This window comes from Panonychus citri, unplaced genomic scaffold (genome assembly GCF_014898815.1).
Source record: "Panonychus citri isolate SS breed McGregor unplaced genomic scaffold, ASM1489881v1 Contig00104, whole genome shotgun sequence".
NCBI lineage: Eukaryota > Metazoa > Arthropoda > Arachnida > Trombidiformes > Tetranychidae > Panonychus > Panonychus citri.
Window position 1 is genome coordinate 853,857 of NW_026515509.1, and position 22,172 is coordinate 876,028.

Consider the following 22,172-nt stretch of genomic DNA (forward strand, 5'->3'; position numbering starts at 1 on the left):
AACAATGATCCCTTTTGATTATCTTCATCACCAATTATCACTTGAAAACGGGCAACTAGATAGGAGTGGAGTGGATTGAAAAGACCACCGAGCTTGAGAGTGGGAGAGATCCATTGGTTTGTCCTCCTTGTCGATCTAAAGAAATTGAAGAAGACAAAAAAAACAAAATGATGGATCAGAAATTGTGTCTCATATACACACGAATCACTTTAACTAATTATCTTAACTGTTTTTGATTTATTGTTCTTTCCTTGGTTATTCAATGTTCGATATCAAGTAATTTAGATTCTGTGGGTAATCTGCCATCTCATATTTGTTGTTTTAATTACTTTCTCTCCCTCTCTTTTTTCCTAATATTTGATTGTTACCTGGATAAGAATTAATTTTCCACCTTTTAGCTTTCTCTTTCTCTCTCCATCCAATTTTAGCTTCAATAACAGAGATCATACATTTCAGCTTAATGGTTCCAAGTTCTCTTCTAATGTCTCTGTAAATATTGTTGTAAAAGGAAAAAGATGAGAAAAGAAAAACAAATGATTAATATTATATGTTAATTACTGGAAGATAAAAATGTTTGCGTGTCAAAGGTAAATGACAAATTAACATGGAGAAGATTATGACATACAAGTAAATAATTGATGGTTCCATGATTTTCATCATCTTGTCCAATTAATGATTTACAAAAATATCATTGAATATGACAAAGAGATAACAATTAAACCACAAGGTTTTTTCTCAATCAATTACAATTACAATTAGATGTAACCACAAGCTCTAATTTAACACCATTGGTCCGTTAGTATTAATAGTTGAGACTAACCTTGATTCCACCAAATACACAATGGCACAGTCTATAAATTAGTAAATTGTAAGCAATTTAGCAAAGACTAAAAATAATGGCCACTAAATGATTAAGATTAGTGACAATCAAATTAAATTAGAAACAATAAAATTAACTCAATCAAAACAAAAACATTAACCCAACAGATTTTACTTACAACTGATTGTTCAATGTTTCCAATCTGACAGAACACAAGATAAAGGATTGACTTACTATGGATAATTACACATAGAAAAGATAATTTAATTGCCTTTAATTTACTAATTAACAATTTAGTTTAATTTATTTAGAAACAAATTTAATTTCAATTGAAAGAATGTGAAGCTTTAGTTGCCATCTATTGTCGTTCTATTCAACTAAGAGTTGAATTTTTCGAAAATAGGTGTCGCTAGTGGCGAATTCGCGGTAAAATTTAAAAAAATAAACTAATTTAATTCATTAAAAGTGATTAGATTAATTGTTTGGATTGATTTTCTCGGATAGAAATTAATTACTGATGATAGATTGTTCTTGTTTTAGGAATAATCGTGTTCTTTGTCTTTAATTAGTTAAATAACAATTTGTTCATGTTGATTCAATTTACTTATTGTAAACTTTTTCTTTAAATTTATATCGATAACAAATAGCAATTAATTGTAAATAGTAATTAGTATAATCATGATGATTAATAATAATTATGGAAATTGTTGCGATTAAATAATAGTTAATAATCATAATTGTATAATGATAATTATCCAAATTTTGTGAATGTAATTGTGTGTATTTCTTGTTTAATCATCAATGTAGCTTCTTGTGTAGTGATTGGATCAACAATCAATTAATTGTTCTTATGTGAATTTGATTAACCCTTAACTCTTGTAAAATCATAAATTGTTTGATTGTTAATTGTTGACATGCTTGTATAATAAATTGTTGGAGTTTTTTCTTATATACTTGACAAAATAACATTTCGTTAAAAAATCAACATAATAATCTTGTATATCTCCATATACATAATAAGGATCATAATAATAATAATAATAATAGTTAATTGATTAATAAAAGAGTTAATTAATTGAAATTAAAGTTGAATGAGATTCATTTCCATAGATTAAACCTAAATTGCTTTAACTAATTATCAAGTAATCAAAGTTTCACAATTTGTTCCTCCTATTGAAATGTCAGCAAACTGTTTGAAAATCAAAAGAATAGCAAAAAAACAATTGATAAAATTAGTTAATTGTGTTTCTTGGAAAAGGTAAATTAATTAGTTTACTTCTTTATCTTTGACATTAGTTAATTTCGCAGGTAAAAGCGATTCAGGCCAAATTTTCCAGACCAAAGGGCTCAGCGTATTTGGATCGACATGTTTGACATCATTCAAACCTCCTAAAGAAAAAGTGAAAAGTATTTATATTTTTGATTAAATGATCCAACAATTTAGAGAAGAGCAATTAAAAACTATCCACTTCTAAATAGAAGTTAATTGTTACAGATAATTACCGGTCAATAGACTTGCTACAAAACTAACGAAAAGACATATGATAAAACCAGAAACAGGCACAAGAAGAAATGCAATTTGATACAATTTAATGAAAAAAGGTTGACTTTCGATAACTTCATCAACAATTAAGGTTGAATTTGATATGAAGAAGGGTGGACACCCGGTAAGTGAAGTTTCTTTAAAATCATCATCAGCAGGATAGACTAATGATCCAATGAGAACCCAAAATCCGAATGAAACTCCGGATAGTAAGCCCGAAATAACACCCTAAGGGAATTAGAGAATCGAAGGAGAGAAAAAAAGATTCGAAATGTTAAGATTAATTGATTAGTTTACTGTTAATTGTAACAATTTAAAGTTTTACCTTTGAATTAGCGAAAGGGCAAAGAATGGCACTAAGATAGATTCCAAGTAGTGGACCAATTAAACAACCAGCCAAAGAAATGGCAGCCTAACAAATAGATAGATATGAGATATGAGGATAAATGAATTCTCAACATGAATGGTCAGAATTTTTCTCATGAAAATTTGTCAAATTTTCAGTCTACTGTTCACCTTTAGTACTGAGCCAATTTGCCCGACAATGAAAGCCATCAGAATTGATAATATACCATAGAAAATGGCGGTCATTTTGTTGAAATTTTTCTGGTGCTGTTCACTCAAACATCCAAGTCGAGTCTCTTTCAGAAAATCATCCCATGTAACAGCTGATAGAGCATTGAAACCGGATGATAAAGTACTAAGGGAAGCACTGAAAACACAGGTAACAAAGATTCCAGGTAAACCTTTAAATTCAGACATAGTGTCCATTACAAAGTAAGGCATAAGCTGCAATGAGAAAAAGATACAATTATAATGAGCAAATTAAATTAATTACTTTCTCTCTCTCTTTGATTACCTGGTCAGTTTTGGATATTTTTCCGGCCTTGAGAGGATCACAATCAGCATAATAAGCAAATACCCCGATACCACAGAGACAAGCACAGCTAATCATTAGTATAACACCAACTAGATTGACATATAATGCTCTGTGATTAAAATGATACAAATATGGAGAAAGCAATTAGTAAATTGTTGTAGGAGTTGCAAAAAGATTTGAAACAAAACTTTTATCTAAATATTTTAAAGTTTGTAAGTGTCAACTGAAATTAGATTACAACCAAGTTAATCACGATTATAATCAATCTTATTTTTCTTTTGATTTGGACTAATTATCAACTCAATTAACATACAATTTGGCCTTTTTCTGACTTTGAGTGTTACAATAACGTTGGACCTCCGTTTGTGTCGTACAATAATTACCACACCACATGATTCCCATTCCAAGAACTGAATTCCAGAAATTATTGGTCTTTGAAACATCAAGATCAAAACTGTTCAATTACAAGTTAATATAAGATAATTAGTTAATTGTACGAGCAGCTTTTAATTGCCTGCTGAATTACTTACTTGGTGAATTCAATTCTGCCTCTTTCATAAGCGATCCTAAAAGCTTCACCGATTCCACCGACCAAATAAAAAGCCTGAAACAAAGAAAAGTTAATTTGCTAATTATAATCGAGAAAAAATTCTACTAATTAATCAATCGTAATCATCATTACCCTTAACATGACGGCAATCAGGCCAATGTACATTAGGCCCACTTGCATTGTATCAGTCCATACAACAGCTCTGATTCCTCCCTAAATTAAACAACAATTAACCAAGTGAAATGGAAAATTAATCACAATCAAATAAGGTTAATTGTAAAACTTAAATCCATCTATGTCAAGTATTGAACGTAAATCAATAATAAACAAATTGTATGAAATTAAATAATCATGATAATAGTTTTTATCGATATAATTGTCAACTTAAATCAATAAAATCAATATTGATGATCGCGAGAAACAATATCTCATTATAACAATAATACAATTAAGGCAATTGGTTGATTATGATTATACAAAAGATGACAAAGATAGACAAATGGAATTGGTTAAATTGCTGATATTTAAATGGAACAATTAACTTACCAGTGAAGTGTAAAAGGTACAAATTATACCAATGATTAAGATGGAAGCGGTAACCGATAGCGGAGTAACTGCACCAAGAGTAACAGGTTAAGTTATTGGGACTTGAGGTCAGTTTTAGATCATCGATCTAAATGGTTAATTTAATTTTCGGTGGAAGGTGGGAAAGTGGATATGGTGGGAGAAATTTAATCAATCAACCTGAACTTAAGGCCAACGAAGGTCCATAAAGTACTACACCCATGTAAGGAACGGTACCGAGGAGAAACGCCATTGATGAGGCTAATCGGACGTTGTCACGATTGAATCTCATCGTTAAATACTGTTGATTGTTAAGAGAATCATTTAGTTTAATTTGGTTGATTTAGTTAAAAAAGAAGAGGGAAAAACAATTCAACTTATTGTTGTTGACATCGATTTGAAATTTGTCTCAATTTATCAACGGAATAATATTGTTAATTAATTAACTATTACAATCTAATAGCTCTGGTCTGTTAATTGTTACTTTTAATCATTTTCATGATTTCTTTACTTATGATTGATTGTTAACGATTAAGATTGTCTTTAGCAGTAGTTGTTAATATAATTAAGTCATGATTTATGTAAATTATGCTAATTGTTGTTATAAAGTTGCAGTTGAAAATTAAATTACTTTAGTTTAGATTTATATTAATAATATATGGGAATTGAATTAATGTTATCATTTCAATTATTGATTTAATTGTTGTGGAAAACTTTTGTCTCTTTAATGATTGTTACAATTTAAAGGATTATTTTTTTTTGTCAGATAAGCTGATTGAGATCAATTATTAATTGTTACCAATTTATAACGAGAGGAAAATGAGTTAATTAGTTGGATTAGAGATTTGATGATTTAAATTATTGTATCAATTAGATGAACAAGTTAATTTGGATGGTTACTAATCAGAATAATGATATTAATCAGTTGACTGGGTAAAACTAATCAATAATCAACAATCAAAGATAATTAATCATGAATGAAAGTCTAGATATTAATTTTAGTCAAGGAGTTAAGGATATTTCAATTCTGTTCAAGGTTCAGAATAATACTAATGATAATAATAAGAGGAATTGATTGGAAAAAATCATATCATCATCATGATTATAATTACAATTAACAGACAAACATATTAAGAGAAAGATGATCAATGAAATGATTAAAACTTTAGAGGCAGAGAGATAGAGAGAGCAATCAAATCAAGCGGATTAATTACATTGTATTGATTTTATTGTGAGACGATGAAACTAACTGTTTACAGGAATAAGTTGAATCAATTGTGGCGAGAAATTAAATTTGATTGATTGAAATTTCTTACTCGATTAACGCTGGTAAATGAGAGGTTGAAATAAACTGGAAGAAACAGTTCGGCAGCGGTGATTGAAGCAAATACGGCGGACAGAATTACGACCCAGAACTGTGTTCCTTTGGTGTACATCTCAGCCGGATAGCCAAGAATCGTCACTGAACTTTGGAAACTGGCTAAAAGTGACATCGAAACAGGGAACCAGTTGAGTGATTTATTGGCTGTTAGAAACTCTTTACTTGATTCATTTTTGCGACCCTGATAACAATTAGACAGCAAAGGTAAATCGTTAGTTAATCTGATCATCATCATCATGATAATCAGATGGCTTTGGGAAAGTATTAAGAACGATAATCAAGAGTGAAACAATGATACAATTAGATTAGTGATCTTATCGTTATAAAATTGTGTCATATAAACCAGTGCAAATGATTTATTGATTGTTCAATTGTTTCTTCCTGGTCTAATCATAATTATCATGAGTTTTTATTATAAAGAAATTGTAACAAATTAAAGTTACGATTATTTTCTGTTCTGTTTGAAGAGACATTTGAATTGATATAATTTCAACAATCTGAGCATATTCTGGATCTTGTTGTGGAAAATACAATTTCAAGGTAAATATTACATGATGATACATGTAGATAAAAGTAATACCATGAAATTGAAATGCTAACATGAGATAAACAAAATTCATAGATGAAAAAATGAATATCAATTCATTTGAAAGCTTCGGTGATTTTTATTTCTGCTCTCTGAATTCACAGGGAACAGAATTCAAGGAAAAAGAAAATCGTTTTTCCATTTATTCATTAGGCATCGAGGATTAAAATTATCTTTAAATTTTGATTAAATCTCGATCACGAAATTAGTTAATCACTGATTATGGTATAAGTTAATCTTTCCAGTTAGTTAATTGTGTGTAAAGTTTGTTATTGATGGTTTTGATTTTTGTCAATGAAAAGTTTACTCATTATGGTTATCTGATTCTTGGCATGGTTTTTAATTAACGATGTTAATTTGACTGATTGTCATCTTAGGTTGGTTAATATTGATTTAAATTGATTGATAGATTGTTAAAATCTCTCAATGAAAGGTTAGAGTTAATTAAGTTTTATGATTATCATGCAATCAGACAATCAAATCAATACCATAGATAAATTTATCAACCTAATCGGTTTTACCACAATTTAGATTATCATTTACATAATTTAACCAATAAACTGTCAATAATAATTATCAATTGTGATAAGATAATTGATTCAATAAAAAGGGAAATGACAATCAAGGTAAATATTAGATTATCGGATGAGAAAGATATTATATATCTGCCATGAGAAATTAAATTGATTATCGTTGAGAAAAACGAGCATTTGATTCATTGAAAGAAGATGATTAAGATAATTTGATGAGATTAAATTGTGATGGAAATTGATTCAATTGAGACTCACCTTAATTGCATAGAAAACTCCGATTCCTGAGGAACAGACAAGCATCAAAATGAACACAATATAATCAACGGTGGAAAATTTATGAGTCATAGCATCCAAACTTCCATCCATCATGAGAATTCTGTGGACTTCCGGTTACCTTTGATTCCTCTCTTTCTCTCTCAGATAAAATCAATTAGTTAGATTACTAAATGATAGATAAACTTGATGATCAGTTATTGAGAAAACTAGATAATTCGTATGTGTCAATCAATTGAATGTCTGATCATTTGTTTCACAATAGATTCATTGATAACCTGGAAATAGAAAAGCAAACAAATAATAGAGAGAGAGAAAAAGATTATCGAGATGAAAGAGAATCCAAGAGATTAGATAATAAATATAGAATAGAAAAAGAAAATTCTCCACAATGATTCCTGAGTTCTGAGAAAATTTCAGGTAAATGTTATTACAATTGAATCGATAATGTGATTACTTACATATTTAAGAATAAGAAGATTTTCTCGAGGATTAATCAGAGAGAAAAGGATTATCAATGTTGATTAATCTTCGATCTAATTGGATTATATTATTGGTAGATTTTACAAGTGATTTAAGTGAATATGAATTCGGTTAATTGTCTCTCTATGGATACAATTAACATAACAAGAGGGAAACAGTTTGGATCAAATGTTTACTACATAAAGAAAGACATTAACATGTTGATTGTGATTATCGGTGTTGTTGGTTTGATGATGGAACAATTTTCAATTGATTAAGTGATTAACTGCGGTAAAAGGTTAATTATTGATCTTTAAATTGGATAATTGTTAATTCTTTCAATAAGATCAACGTGGTTTCGATCTTAACATTATAAGATAGAGGAAATTTTCTCGTCAAACTCATTGTTCTGGTTACATTTCGAGTGTCCGACTCTCTTCAACAATTTGGTTAATCGCAAGCGCAATTTAATCACAATCAACGAAATATATTGATGGAGGAGAAGTGAAGTAAATGAGGGAGTCAGAATTATTCTTCTTTATTCCACCGCCTTGGAAGCGGTTTTTTCTTTTTTTCTCCATTTACGGAGCATCCTCATCACTTTTCTCTTTCTTTTTCTCTGTCTTTGGATTTTTCTGGAAACCAGAATTTCCTGAATGATTTCTTATACTTGAAACATTGATTAGTTGATTGTTTGGTTTTTACAATGGTTTTAATCAACAGTTTTAGTGGGTCAAATTTTATGATTAGATCTTGATAACATTAATAAAGTCCAAATATATAAATATAAATATAAGTATTATGTACAATGTAATTTAAGAGAAATAAACTCGGATTTGTTTAGGATAAATCCTTAATATGATTGAGAATAAAATTTATAAATAATGATGGTTCCAGGATTAATTTACTTCTTTTCATCTGATTAACCAGAATTGTTTTGATTTCCTCTTTTGCATTCTTGTTTACTCCTCGAGTTATGGTCTTTGATGATTTAGCGAATTTGTTTATCTGTGGGGTTACTTGATCTTTAATTTCCAATGTGATTCCTTTTGAATTAACGAGAGACATAAATTCTTCCAACATATCGGGATTGAAAATAAAATCACAGAAAGGAAGGTAAACAAATTTAACTGGTGCTGTTGGTGATCCCGTTATGGGTTTGCGGATGGTTGAAATACATTTCAGGAAAAGGTCAACTTCTTTCGGCCAATTGTATTGCGATAAGACAATCAAATGTCCCAATCCATGATCAGAAGGTTTGACAGAGAGAAGGACTCGATCTTTGAGACATGCAATGATAACTTCAATACAATAAGTTAAAATGTCATTACGATTGTAATTGATGAAAACAATTTGTCGTCCACCATTATGATTGCTTTCCATTTTGGGTTTATCATCTTCTTCTTTCATCTCTGGAACTCGTGTTAACATGGCAACTCCATCAAGAGAATGTTTCAAAGCAAGACCATAATTGTAACTCATAAGTGCTGATGAAATTGATTGAAGACATGACTTTATTTTGATCTTTGATGTAGCTTCATGTGAGGCTAAACAATCATCATGATTACCCTGGAAATGTTAAAAGATGAAAAAAAAAGAAAATGATTACACATGATATTTATCAGAATTTAAGAAAATGGTTGAAATGATCATCTGCTTCCTTCAACTGATGACAATAATCAGACAATTATTGTAAATGTAATGTCATAAAGATCGTCTGTAATCAATGAAATCTAATTGCAAATATAATAATTTGAAATTGTATAAAAATTCATACCCGATAAATTAAACAGTCTTGTTTAAGCATTTGGTAAGCTCTTGATTCAAACACTTTGGTTTGTTGAAATTTAATCATCATTTCTGTAAAAAAAAGTGAAAAAAAGGAAAGAATCAATATACAAATTGAAAGATTTAAATGAGTAATTACGCTTACCTTTGGTCAGATTATAATCTTGATTGAGAAACTCTAAGGCTTGAAGAGCGACTGTGAAATTTTCTTGAAGCTCAGAATTTTCGGTGAAAATTATGGGCGAAGATGATTTGAGATGAATTTTTCGCTTCTTAACAGGATCACCTTTGTAAGAAGCACCTTGTTCAACCAATATAAGTTTACCAGCAGTTTCTTTGGTATATTTGTGTAAACACCGGATAAAAAGTAGGAAAGTGGCATAAAGAACTTGATTAATATGTTCCGCCTTAATTTCAACTTTAGTGTTTGACGAACTGAGATCAATGGGTCCATCCGATTCTGGTGTCATGCTGACTGTAGAAACATCTTGGAAAAATTTCTGTATTCTCTGGAAATGAGCTAACAAAATACCAGAAAGAAAATTATCATTGGTTGAATGTTCTTCACAGGTTAAAAGATCCCATTTGAGACGTTTTCGAAACATATTAAAAACATCATCAAAACGATTTTCTCTATCTTTATCCATAATGTTTACATCGGTTGAAGTTTCTTCGTCAACAAGCATTCCAATTATACTTGATTGACAATAGAATTCAATTGTTCGATCAAGAAGTGATAACATGAGAGATAACGAGGTATCCAAATTTGATTCAGGTGATAAAATGACAGGTAAAATATCAAAAACAAGCAGCTTATTAAAATAATCTGAATTTCTATAGGAACCTTGATTTTCTTCAGCTCTTTTGATAAGTTGTAATATATTACTGGCATGTTCATTAATTTTGTTGGGAAATTTTTTCATTATAAGTAGCATAAGTTGACAAGATTCCATAGGATCAGAGCAAAGATTAGCAACATTAAGAAGTAACTTATGTTGAGCCTCCAATGAGAAACAATTGAATAGATTACGATAAAAGGTTGAATCAGGATTGTTAATAGTTCCTTTAACAGCAGTAACAATACGTTGCATCTCCTGATTGATATTATCACTTATAGACTGTCCAGAAGACGAGAAAATATCATTAAGATGGCGACAAGCTTCCATTAAACGACCTTCGTCTTTGGCTTGTAAATATTGTTCAAACTGAAGAAAATGAAAAAAAAAGATAACATAAGATAAAATATAAAAGTAGAAAGTCAAACAACAATTAAGAAAAGAAAAAACCGACGAGAGAGAAACAGAGAAACACAGAGACAGACAGACTGACTGACAAGAGAATAACATAGAACATTAATAACAAAATGTATAAAATTCACCAAGAATAGGAGAGGAATAATCAATGTTATAATTGAACAATAGAATTACCTTAATTGAAAAAGAATCAGGAAACAGATTAGAAGCCGCAAGAAACCAAGATTTAGCCAAATTAGAATCGCCATTGGACATACTTAATTTTGCTTTTTTGATACAAAATTTTTCAACTTCATTGGTTGAAACCTTTTTACCTTCATCCAAACCATTGCGAGCCAAAGTCCCCATTGTATATTAACGATTAGAAAAGAAAACTAATTAATTGCACCGAGTTTAATTTAATAAAGAAAAAACAATCTCAAAGGTAAAAGGGAAAGAAAAGAAAACAAAAGATTACAATTAAGATTGTAGAAAAGCAGAAGAACATGTGTTCCAACCGGAAGATTCAAATGGTTCATTGGGAGAAAAGAATTTAAATTTTAACGGATACTCGGAATTGAGAAAATTAATTCTTTTCTCAAGAGATGGAGCCACTTTTTTCTCTTTCGAATTCTCTTTCTTTCTGCTTCTCTTCTTCCATTGGGAAGTCGCGCGCTTTTTACTAGTCACTTTTGGTTCTTTTCTCTCTTTGTTCACATTTCACTTAACGTGTTTTTCTAAATCATTGTTATTTTATTTTATTAATTTTTTTTTCGATTATTTCTTCTTCTTCCATTTTGGTTTTTCTCTTCTTCTCATTTTCCTCATTTTGTGTGTTTTTAAAACAATTGTTCAGTTTATTATTTTCGTACTTTAGTTTTTTTTCTCACTTGTTTTTTACTCTTAATACACGATGGTTAAACCTAAAACCGCTAAAGTTACTGTTGGTGTTTCCAATGATGGTGACAAATTACAAGGTGAAAATGTTGATAAGGTTGTTGATCAGGAGCCAGTTGTTGAGGAGAAAGTAAAAGGACGAGGTACTAAACGTGGTAAAAATACTGCTGTTGCTAAAGAAACTGAAACTGTTGCTGCTGAAACAAATGATGTACCTGTTGTTAAGGGTAAAGGTGGTAGAAAAGGAGCTAAAAAAGATGTTGCTGTAGCTGAAGAAAATGAACCTATTTCAGAAGAGAAACAAAATGTTGCCGCTGAAACAAATGGTACAACTACTACTACTACTAAGGGTAAACCTGGTCGGAAAGCAGCAGCCAAAAAGAAGAAGCCGTTGTTGAATCTGCTCCTGAGTCTATTCCAGAAGAAAAAGCTGTAGCTGAAACAAATGGTACAACAACAACTACCACTACTAAAGGTAGACCTGGTCGAAAAGCAGCAGCCAAAAAAGAGGAGGTTGTCGAGGAATCTGAGTCTATTCCTGAAGAAAAGCCCGCTGCCGCTGAAACAAACGGTACAACTACCACTAAAGGTAAACCTGGTCGAAAAGCAGCAGCTAAAAAAGAAGAAGCCATGGAAGAATCTGAACCAATTTCAGAAGAAAAACCCGTAAAGGAGAAAAAAAGAGGAGGTAAAAAGGCTAAACAAGAGGAAGTAGTTCCTGAACCTGTCGAAGAAAAGACAAAATCAACGAGAACAAGCAAGAGAAACAAAAAATAGTAATTCTTTTTCATCCTCTTCTTTTTTTTCTCTCTAACTTTCTCTATCTCTCTCTCTCTCTCTCTCTCTCTCTCTTTCTCTCTGTCTCTCTATTCCATTCATTTCAAAAAAAATCAAACAAAATAATGTTCAAAATTAAAACATAAATTTTCATCTTAAATTTCCTATGTAATCAGTTCAATGTTTTTCATATGGAGAATAACAAAAAAAAATAAAAAAAATGCGTTCTCATCAACAGTTAAGTTTCCATATTGTTTTTTCCTCTCCATGCGAAAGAGAAACAGACAGAGATCCAACTAGTGTCATCTTTCGGTTAATCGAAAATAGAAAAAAGAACAAAAATCGGTTAACTTTTCCCCCTCCAGATGGCGACACTTTTTCGCTGATTGGGTTGACTCTTTCGTCTCTCTGTCTACATCATCAGGACCTTCTCATTAGGTGGTGTTCATATTTTGATTATAAAAGAAAAGAATAATTTTAATTTAAATGATTAATATTAAATGATTACAATCAGTATTTTACACCTTAATTGTTGTTTTATTGTTCAATTTGTTTATTTATTTTCTACATCCATCCATCCACCATGTCCGGAGATTCTATGAATGTATATGGTTCGTATATTGATGATTCTTATGTTGGTGATTTTTCTGGTGAAGTGACTAATCCAGAGGTGATGATTGATGAGGTGGTAGGTGGTGTTCTTGAATTTAGCTTCGATTCATTTGGACCTGAATCAATGATTTTCCCTAAAAATGGTGAACCAAGTGAGGTTGAAGATAATTCAAATTCTACAAATTATAATAATACCGCTACAAATCAACCCGTTGAATTTTTAAAACGTAATACATCTTTAACCCAAAGTCAACGAAGAAAAATTCGTCCCAAGATTGATATTCAAGAGATTTTTAATTCTTCAGATGAAACAAGTGCCCATGATGATTCAACGGTTAACAATTTAATTGAAAATGAAACTTCAAAGGAAGATTTAGATGATGTTGATGATGAAGATGAACAATCTTCTCATCATTCTAATTTCAATACAAATCCAGATATTAAATCGCATGGAAATAGTAATACCTCTTCTACACAAGCCAATTCTTATTCAAATACCAAAGAAGATAATTATTTTAAACATGATACACATTATCTAGATTCATCGCCTGTATCTACAAAAGAGGAATTGGAAGGTACAGAGATTACTGATTTCTCCCGAGCTGTAAAAACAAACACAATCAAATACCAATTGTGTCAATTTAATCACTGCTTCACCTCGCTTTTTATTATCTGTCAATTTTAACTGCTTACTCTCACTTTCTCTTTTTTATCTATCTTGTTACCTTCTCGTTTTTAACTCTTGTCATTTGATATCATTACCTGTCTCATAATTAACAGATACTAACATATACCATCAACTAATCAACCTACTAATGTTTATCTTCAGTGTAAATGTCTCAACCTTAATTGGATTCCCGTCTTTGGGGTTTTCTGTCAATGTCTTCCTTGTCACTTCACTTAGTCTTAATATTCCTTCAACAATTGACTCGCCCACTCACATTCAATCTAAACTAATCCACATTCATAATTGAATCACTTAACACTTTTTCCACTGCTTAAATTGTCAATTTTTTCCTACAATAATTGTATTAATTTTTTTCTATTTTTTTACCATCATTTCTCACACAGATACTTTACAAAAGCAAGGATCATTTGCCAAAAAGAAGATACCAGTTAATAAGGAACTCTTATCAAATGATGATATGATAAGTTAGTTGAACACAATTAACCCTAATTATCCTAAAATTATCATTTTCATATATTTCATTTAGGAACAAATGTTGACGATGTTTACTTTACATCACACTAATTGTTTTTTATTTTTCTTTTCTTTCTTTCTCTTTAATGTTCAATTTATTTAGTCGATTTTCCGCCTTCTCATCAAGAACAAGAAGTGAGTCGGGTTCCAGAATTAACTGTCCAAGAAGAAATGAATGAAACTCGAAGTTGGAGAGAATCTTGTCCAATTGGTGACAAGGGTGAAGTTAAAAAAATTGACCTTAAAGTTATTGAACCTTATAAGAAAGTCCTCTCCCACGGAGGCTACTATCATCATTACAATTCTGCTCAACTAAGTAAAAATAATACAAATCCAAGTATGTTAATCATGTTAATCTGTTATTTTTTGTTTCATTCTTATTAATCTTAATGATGAACATTAACTAATCATGAATTTAAAATCTCTCTCTCTCTCTCTCTCTCTCTCTCTCTCTTCATAGGCCCTGGTCCTGCAATTATCATTTTCTCAGCCTGTTATCTCCCTGACAGATCGAGAAAGGATTATGGTTATGTTATGGACAATTTGTTCATGTAATTGATTCAATTCCTCACAAACTATTTATCCCCACATGTTTGATTGTTTTTCTCATGTTTATATCCTTTTTTTCTGATGTTATTTTCTTTCTCTCTTTCTAATCCTGTTTACAGGTATGTTTTAACAACTCTCCATGAATTGGTTGCTGATGATTATATCCTTATTTACTTTCATAATGCCGGATGTGCTGGAGTCTCAAGCAATAATATGCCTACTTTTAGTTGGTTAAAACGCTGTTATACAATGATTGATAAAAGATTGAGAAAAAATTTAAAGTCACTCTTTCTGGTTCATCCAACTTTTTGGTTAAAAACTTTTGTAATTATGATAAAACCTTTCATAAGGTAGGTTTCTAATCAATCACTAACAATTAATGGAAATACAGTTGATTCAACTATCACCATGAATCAAAAAATTGCTTATTTAGTGTTTATTTTGAATCAATTCAAATAATATGGAAAAGCTCATGTTTTGTATTTTCTTTTTTCCCCATGTTATTTATTTTGTATCATTCTAATTGTGATAGTTATTTCTAATTGTAATGTTTAATTTTCTTCTTTCTTTTCTTTTCTATTTTAGTTCTAAATTTTCAAAGAAACTTAAATTCGTGAGCACACTTGCTGAGCTCAATGATCTTGTGCCCATTGAAAGTACAGTTATTCCTCCTCCGGTTAAACAGTAAGTTAAACCATAATTTTCATTGATTAAGAATCAATTTTAATTATTATGATGATGATACAGTTAAATTTATATAGAATGAAAAGCTAAATTAAATCCCTCGTAATTAATTTTTTTCTTTCTCTAACAACTCTTTCTCTCTCTCTTTCTCTTTTCTCTGTGTCTTTCTGTTTATCATCTTGTCATCTTCTCGTCTATCTAAATATACGAACGTGAACATCTAACAATTTAAATCAACTTCCATACGCTGATGCTGCTTTCATACATCCACCCAAATCGCTTTAAACAAACTAACAATCAACAATTAACAATTAACAACGTAACCTTTACAAATTATTCGTATTTTGATTAAATTAACTCATGAATCTCAGATACGACGAAGTGGCCTCTAACCTTGAAAAAAACCAAGACTAATAATTTACAATTATCATAATTAAATTAATTAATACCAATAACAATTAACTCGATTAGGCTTAGGCTTCTATTAACCTCTTTTTTTGGGATAAATTTATGTGACCATTTTACTTAACTATTAATAATATATCAATGTTTCATTTATAATGAAAAAAAAAGATAATACAATTTGTCTGTTATTGATTAATCCAGGAAATTGAGAAGATGAAAACATTTAAATTATAATTAAAAAATTAATATCTAATTAATCCAATTCAAAATCATTGGCAATGATAAGTTAAATATTAATTAACATGAGAAATGTTTTCATTTCCTACTTTTCCATTTTCCTGCTTTTACCTAATCTTTTGCTACTGCTCTGCTTTCAAGTTGTTAATTGCTACTAATTTAATAGTAAGCTAATTGTTTAGTTTCTAATTGACTAAACATTATTTATAATAATAATAGTTTTATCAATGAAAACAAATGACAATAAAACAACAACAACTCCCAACCTTTATAATAAATAAATAGGATTTTAGTAAACAAAATGCTAAATCTTAATCATTATCACCAGCGCCACTCTCTCATGATAATTACTATTAGTTTCTTTCAATTTTTAATTGCTTGCTAAATTAATTTACTAAAAACATATTATATTTACCATCATCAATACATATTACAATTATATCATAAATCTAGGGTTGAATTTGAACGGATCATACGGCAGAAAAAAAAGGAATCATCGAGACGCTAATTATGGGAACAATTTATCAACAATCAATCACAACATATTTGGATCACAATCAATCCTCTTTCCGATTATTTTTCCATCCTTTTTTTTTGTTTATTTCCTTTTCCTTTCTCCTCAATTACATAATACTCTCTCTCTCTCTCTCTCTTTTCTTTTATCTCCCTATTGTGCCTCTTCTCTGTGATAAAAAAACATCTCCCTCTCTTTCTCTCACTCACCTTTCACCCTCTTTCTTATTGTTTCTCCCTTTTTCTCATTTCTTACATTGTATTACTATTAATCAATTATTACGCTATTGTATTATTAGAGAGACATTTAAAAGTGGATCTATTATTTTACATCGTATTTATAAATATTCACAAACCAACGCCTAAATATAGCCTAGCAATTAAGGTTGGCTGGGTTTTCATAAGTGCAAATAGCATTAATTAAGCAATTACCTAAATTATACATTTTTAACGCCATGATCACAATCAACAATTATAATCAACAAAAAATTGGAAAAGAAAACATTTTTTTCGCTTCACATTGTAAACTAAAAATTAATCTCAAGTTTAAATAAACAATAATTTAATCTTAATAAAACAATCAATTATCTAGATGACAATCAAATATTGATCGTTAATTGTAATTATAATTGCATATTATTGATTAACTGATCAACCAAAAATCAACAGAAAACTCAAACAACATGATTACTTTTCACTGACCATCACCACGAACAATTTGAATTGCTGATTAGATGGAAAAATGGATCAAAACAATTACCAAGAAAATGAAGTTAAATTGTCATCAATTGGAAGGTAATTATATCGACAATTAAACCTTAATCACTTTGTTTCAATTTCTAAATCAACTCATCTTTCTAATCCACAGGCGAGCTCCTTGTAAATACAATTTAACCTCATTGGTAAATCAATCAATCTTTTTAAATTGTATTTCCTTCAAATATTTACCTCGATCTAATTTAATTTGGAAGTTAATTGCTACACTGATCAGTTGTTTTAATCTTTACAATCTTTACATAGTTTTATCTCAATTGGCGTTAGTGAAAAACATTCAATTTAAACACATATTTGTGGCCTTTCAAAGGTCACTTTTTGCCGTTTGTTTCACCACCATTTCGGCTGGACCTTTGTTCATCGACTTGGATTCATTTATATTAGCCTTTGACTCTACCTGGAGGTCAATTATTCTTGTCCAGGGGACACAATCAACGACAATTATCACCCGAGAATTGGTTAAAGTGAATCGTCAATTGATTACGATGATTTTGGTTGGGACAATCATGCTAATTGGCTTTGGATTAGTTGGTTTTACTAATTTTGATTCGTTCATCGACACAAGTGTGACCTTTTCGGCCATAATTTATACACTTTACTTGACCATTGAATATATTTACGTACTTCGATTGGCCGTTGCCTTGGTTTCAACGGGATATCAGTTAATTGAGAAACGATTAGAAACTTGTTCAACAATCGGTGATACAAATTTAGGACACATTAGACTTTGTCGACAATGTCACAATCAATTGGTCCAAGTTACCGATCTAATTGGTTCAACATTTAAACATGTATTCTCATCATATATTTGTCTCTTTGTCCCACAATTCGTGATCGGATTTTATCAATTAACTGATTCTTCTCAACCTTTACTAATTAGTATTGTCTCAATCGGTTGGAATTCAGTTAATTTTTTCTATGTAGTTTCACTTAGTCAAGGATTATCTCAACTTAATACTCTTCCTCAATCCTATTATTTGACACTTTATTTAACTTCCTTTGGTCAGATTAATGATGTTGTTAAACTTGAGGTAAAATCGATCAATCGTTAATTGTTATCAATCATTTCAACCTTAATTTAAATTATCCTTCTTGATCAGATTCGACATTATCTTGGTTATATTGCAAATCGAGACACTGGCTTCAGATTGTGGGGCAATTTTCTGGTCACTGGTCAATTGTTACCTAAATTGTTGGTCCTTGTTTTCAGCTATTTAACTGCAGCAGCAAGTTTCTTACAATAATCACTGGACAATGGTCATTAAAGTATCATAATTGGTCATATTGTTTATAATACATGACCCCAACAATTAACTGTAATCCTGTTGTTATTTAAATGTCATTTAACTTGAGCAATTAATGGTTTACCTTTTTCATTTGATTGTAACAACATTTCCGTATGATTATTTTAATCAATATCATAAGGACTAGAGTCTTATTTTTTTTTTGATTGTTAACCTCTTGGTTACAATATAACATCAACAATCAATTTGTCAACAAATCATATCAATCAATTGTGATTGTAACTAAAATCCAATACAATGATTAGTAAATAGTAATTTATGTTTTCCTTTCCGAAATATTTGAATAGATCCAATCACTTGTTTGATATTTATTCTGGAAACAAACTAACAATTTAACTAAATTGTTAACCAATCAATAGATAATTACCTTTTACCAATTCACTAGTTTAATAAATTGCAATCAAAATCATTTCGTTATTTGCTTGATTGTGATCATCAACACTTTTTCATAACAAGTTTGTTGATCATTTCCATTGGTTTGTTAATTGTTAACTCATTTAGGATTACAAAATCAGTTTAAATTGTTTAAATCAAATGGATTTAAATCTTTAATTGTTATGGATACAGTTCGTAATATAATTTCACAAAAGTAAGTAATCAAATTTAATTGTTACAATTGTTGAAAGTTCAATGTAATCAAATTATCAAAAAAAAAATGATTTCAAATCATTTTTATAACAATTTAGAGATAAATTATTTGAGAAATCAAAACAATCAGTCTTATGGATACAATCAAGGTAAATTATTAATTGTTTGACTGACTTATCATCAGGATATTAATTAATTACCAATTGTATGATAACAATTAGAAACAAGAAGTTAAATTGTCCGGACCAATTGATGTTTCCTGGTTGAATATAAATGCTTATGCTAAGCAACATTATCTTAATCAATTGATTAGTAAATTAGGAAGTAAATTGTCATGGAAAGACAATGTTAATCTACCTCAGCAAATAATTAAAGATGGTAAGAGTTTAATTGTGTTGAGAATGGAGTAAATCAACTAATCAGATAACCTTAATTGTTATGGATAAATCAAGTTTCGGGTGAAGCAAAACATGGCAATATATTGGCGATCATGGGCTCATCCGGATCCGGAAAGACAACGTTACTTAATTCATTAACTGGACGCAATTTAAAGGATTTAAATGTAACCGGAAGTATTTTACTTAACGGTAAATCATCAACAATTGACTTAATCACATCGTGTTCAGCTTATGTTCAACAAGATGATCTATTCATTGGTAATTTAACAGTTCGAGAGCATCTAATGTATCAGGTAGGAAATGAAAAAATTTCAATTGATTGATTAAGATTGAGACTCTAATCAAGTTAATTGTTTACCCGAATGATTGGAAATCCCCTTAGGCTAAACTGCGGATGAGTCCGGAGACAAGTAAGACCGATATTGAGAAACGAGTTGATGAAGTTTTACTCGAGGTAAAAGTTAATATATAACTGATCTCTCTGATTGTTAACAATTAATCTAATCCAATTGTATAATATTTAATTTCAATGATCGTAGTTAAGTTTAAACAAATGTGCCGATTCATTGATTGGTTTGAAAGGTTCAAAGAAATCAATTTCGGGTGGAGAAATGAAAAGATTAGCCTTCGCATCAGAGGTAAGATTTTACCGAAATAATCAGTTAATTGTCGTTAATAATGTTCATTATTCATGCTGATAGATATTAACTAATCCATCAATACTATTCTGTGATGAACCAACCTCAGGATTAGATTCATTCATGGCTTATAATGTGATCTCCCTGTTGAAATCAATGGCTCGATCTGAGAGGACAATTATAATTACCATTCATCAACCATCATCTGAAATTTTCACTCTTTGTGATCAATTAATGTTAATTGCTGAGGGCCGAGTGGCATTTACTGGATCAACAAATGATGCAATTAAATTTTACTCATCTCTAGGAATGGATTGTCCAACTAATTATAATCCAGCCGATTTTTTCATTCAAAAATTGGCAATAATTCCCGGTAAGGAAGTCGATGGTCATCAAATGGTCAACGTAAGCTTTTCTTTATGATAGTTAATTAGTTAATTGCTCTCGATTTTGATAATATCTTCATCTACTATCAACAGGTAATTTGTGATGCGTTTGATGAATCAATTTACGGTAAAACAATTACGAAACGATTAAAACAATTGACAGACAATTTACCAATCAATAATTATCAGTCTTCTTTTTTTGGTCAATCGCTTTTCTACCGGTCAACCTATTTGACCCAATTTTGGGTTATCCTTAGCCGGTCATTCATTTGTAATTGGCGTGAATACTCAGTTACATCAACTCGATTCATTGAGACAATTGTAAGTTAATTTCAATCAATAATCAAATCAACTCGAGCAACGAAAAGTTGATTAGTTTTTCAACATTTTATTACTTTTCCTTCATTAGGTAATCTCATTGATTATGGGATTAATTTACTATCATCAGGAATACAATCAAGAATCTATCATGAATATAACTGGAGCTCTCTTCATGATATTGATTAATAATACAATTACTCCAGCAGTTTCTGTAGTTAATGTAAGTTAATTACAATCTATTTCTTATTTAGATAATTATTATATTCATCATTCAATTGAAATTGAAATTGTAAATGTATTAACAAAGAAATTCAATTTTCTATTAATAGTTACTCAGTAAATTCAATTGAATATGGAAATTTTATCAATAGGCTGTTTCTAATTTGTTTACTATTACTACAACAATTTACTAATTGTCTTTTACAGACCTTTTGCCATGAATTACCAGTTTTCATTCGTGAACATAATAGTGCATTGTATCGGGTTAATATCTACTTTATTTGTAAGACAATTGCTGAATTACCATTTTTCTTGATTCTACCTTCAATTTCATTAACAATTTGCTACTGGATGATTAACCTTAATCCAATTGTATCAAGATATTTCACCAGTCTTGCTTGTATTGTGTTAATTAGCAATGTATCAACATCATTTGGCTATTTGATTGGTTGTTATTGTCGATCATTAAATGTTGCTCTTTCAATTGCTCCAGCGGCAATTTCATCACTATTAATATTTGCTGGTCTTCCAATCAATCAAAGGTTAGCTAATCAACGGGTAACAATTTACTTATGGAAGGAGGTTTATTAATTGTTTGTTACCTTTCAGATCGATTCCTAAATATCTCGCCTGGGGCAAGTATCTTTCTTGGCCTTTCTATGGGAATGAGATTCTGGTTGTTAATCAATGGAAAGGAGTTAAAAATATCTCTTGTCCTTATTGGCTTAATAATCGTTACATAACCTCAACACCCTTTGGTCATCAGATAATTGATTGTACCGTTACTGGGGAAGGAGTAATTAACAAATTGTCATTTTCCATTGCTAATGTTAACTTTAATTTTCTCATGTTGTTTGTATTAATTGTTGCCTTTCGTTTAATAGCTTTGATTGGTTTACATCATAGAGCGAGATCATTCAGATGATTTAGTTGTATCGTTAATTGTGATTCTCTGTAATTGAACAATTGGTTTACGAAAACTCACTTTTTATTTATCATTAAAATTGTGATCATGATCATTTTGTTTACTATTTAAGCTTCTGGGACGTTAATTGTT

At 30.1% G+C, this 22,172-nt stretch overlaps 6 protein-coding genes across 9 annotated transcripts; 4 read left to right on the top strand and 2 right to left on the bottom strand.

The window, feature by feature from the left end:
* Positions 1–705: 705 nt before the first annotated feature.
* LOC128388921 (sodium-coupled monocarboxylate transporter 1-like) lies at positions 706–8,129 on the bottom strand. Of its 2 annotated transcripts, none has more exons than XM_053348390.1 (15): positions 7,592–8,129; positions 7,113–7,408; positions 5,674–5,919; positions 4,538–4,658; positions 4,340–4,407; positions 3,926–4,006; positions 3,774–3,847; positions 3,557–3,697; positions 3,223–3,352; positions 2,880–3,152; positions 2,689–2,775; positions 2,324–2,591; positions 2,097–2,209; positions 999–2,009; positions 706–851 (listed from the first exon to the last, which is right to left on the bottom strand). In XM_053348390.1, the coding sequence occupies exons 2-14, from the start codon at positions 7,224–7,226 to the stop codon at positions 1,959–1,961; spliced, it is 1,767 nt and encodes a 588-aa protein (XP_053204365.1). In that variant the 5' UTR covers positions 7,227–7,408; positions 7,592–8,129; the 3' UTR covers positions 706–851; positions 999–1,958. The 2 variants fall into 2 exon arrangements, with proteins under 2 accessions (XP_053204365.1, XP_053204366.1); XM_053348391.1 differs by having other exon boundaries at positions 706–903.
* Positions 8,130–8,282: 153 nt separating this feature from the next.
* On the bottom strand, positions 8,283–11,111 carry LOC128388920 (integrator complex subunit 10-like). The gene is made up of 4 exons (XM_053348389.1): positions 10,808–11,111; positions 9,526–10,585; positions 9,370–9,452; positions 8,283–9,161 (listed from the first exon to the last, which is right to left on the bottom strand). The coding sequence occupies exons 1-4, from the start codon at positions 10,979–10,981 to the stop codon at positions 8,433–8,435; spliced, it is 2,046 nt and encodes a 681-aa protein (XP_053204364.1). The 5' UTR covers positions 10,982–11,111; the 3' UTR covers positions 8,283–8,432.
* Positions 11,112–11,525: 414 nt separating this feature from the next.
* On the top strand, positions 11,526–12,286 carry LOC128389073 (uncharacterized abhydrolase domain-containing protein DDB_G0269086-like). Its single transcript, XM_053348583.1, has 2 exons — positions 11,526–11,859; positions 11,934–12,286. The coding sequence occupies exons 1-2, from the start codon at positions 11,526–11,528 to the stop codon at positions 12,284–12,286; spliced, it is 687 nt and encodes a 228-aa protein (XP_053204558.1).
* Positions 12,287–12,661: 375 nt separating this feature from the next.
* On the top strand, positions 12,662–17,067 carry LOC128389117 (BCL2/adenovirus E1B 19 kDa protein-interacting protein 2-like). Of its 2 annotated transcripts, none has more exons than XM_053348638.1 (7): positions 12,662–13,473; positions 13,970–14,050; positions 14,203–14,436; positions 14,560–14,650; positions 14,768–14,998; positions 15,234–15,332; positions 16,428–17,067. In XM_053348638.1, exons 1-7 carry the CDS (start codon positions 12,870–12,872, stop codon positions 16,480–16,482), a joined length of 1,395 nt encoding a protein of 464 aa, XP_053204613.1. In that variant the 5' UTR covers positions 12,662–12,869; the 3' UTR covers positions 16,483–17,067. The 2 variants fall into 2 exon arrangements, with proteins under 2 accessions (XP_053204613.1, XP_053204614.1); XM_053348639.1 differs by lacking the exon at positions 16,428–17,067 and adding an exon at positions 15,704–16,411.
* Positions 17,068–17,143: 76 nt separating this feature from the next.
* On the top strand, positions 17,144–18,841 carry LOC128389118 (uncharacterized). Of its 2 annotated transcripts, none has more exons than XM_053348641.1 (3): positions 17,144–17,282; positions 17,508–18,292; positions 18,362–18,841. In XM_053348641.1, the coding sequence occupies exons 1-3, from the start codon at positions 17,222–17,224 to the stop codon at positions 18,503–18,505; spliced, it is 990 nt and encodes a 329-aa protein (XP_053204616.1). In that variant the 5' UTR covers positions 17,144–17,221; the 3' UTR covers positions 18,506–18,841. The 2 variants fall into 2 exon arrangements, with proteins under 2 accessions (XP_053204616.1, XP_053204615.1); XM_053348640.1 differs by having other exon boundaries at positions 17,155–17,282; positions 17,356–18,292.
* A 123-nt stretch (positions 18,842–18,964) lies between these two features.
* On the top strand, positions 18,965–22,146 carry LOC128389116 (protein white-like). The gene is made up of 11 exons (XM_053348637.1): positions 18,965–19,154; positions 19,252–19,302; positions 19,374–19,531; positions 19,606–19,844; positions 19,934–20,005; positions 20,091–20,189; positions 20,253–20,594; positions 20,669–20,896; positions 20,985–21,116; positions 21,323–21,657; positions 21,725–22,146. Exons 1-11 carry the CDS (start codon positions 19,123–19,125, stop codon positions 22,038–22,040), a joined length of 2,004 nt encoding a protein of 667 aa, XP_053204612.1. The 5' UTR covers positions 18,965–19,122; the 3' UTR covers positions 22,041–22,146.
* Positions 22,147–22,172: the final 26 nt, after the last annotated feature.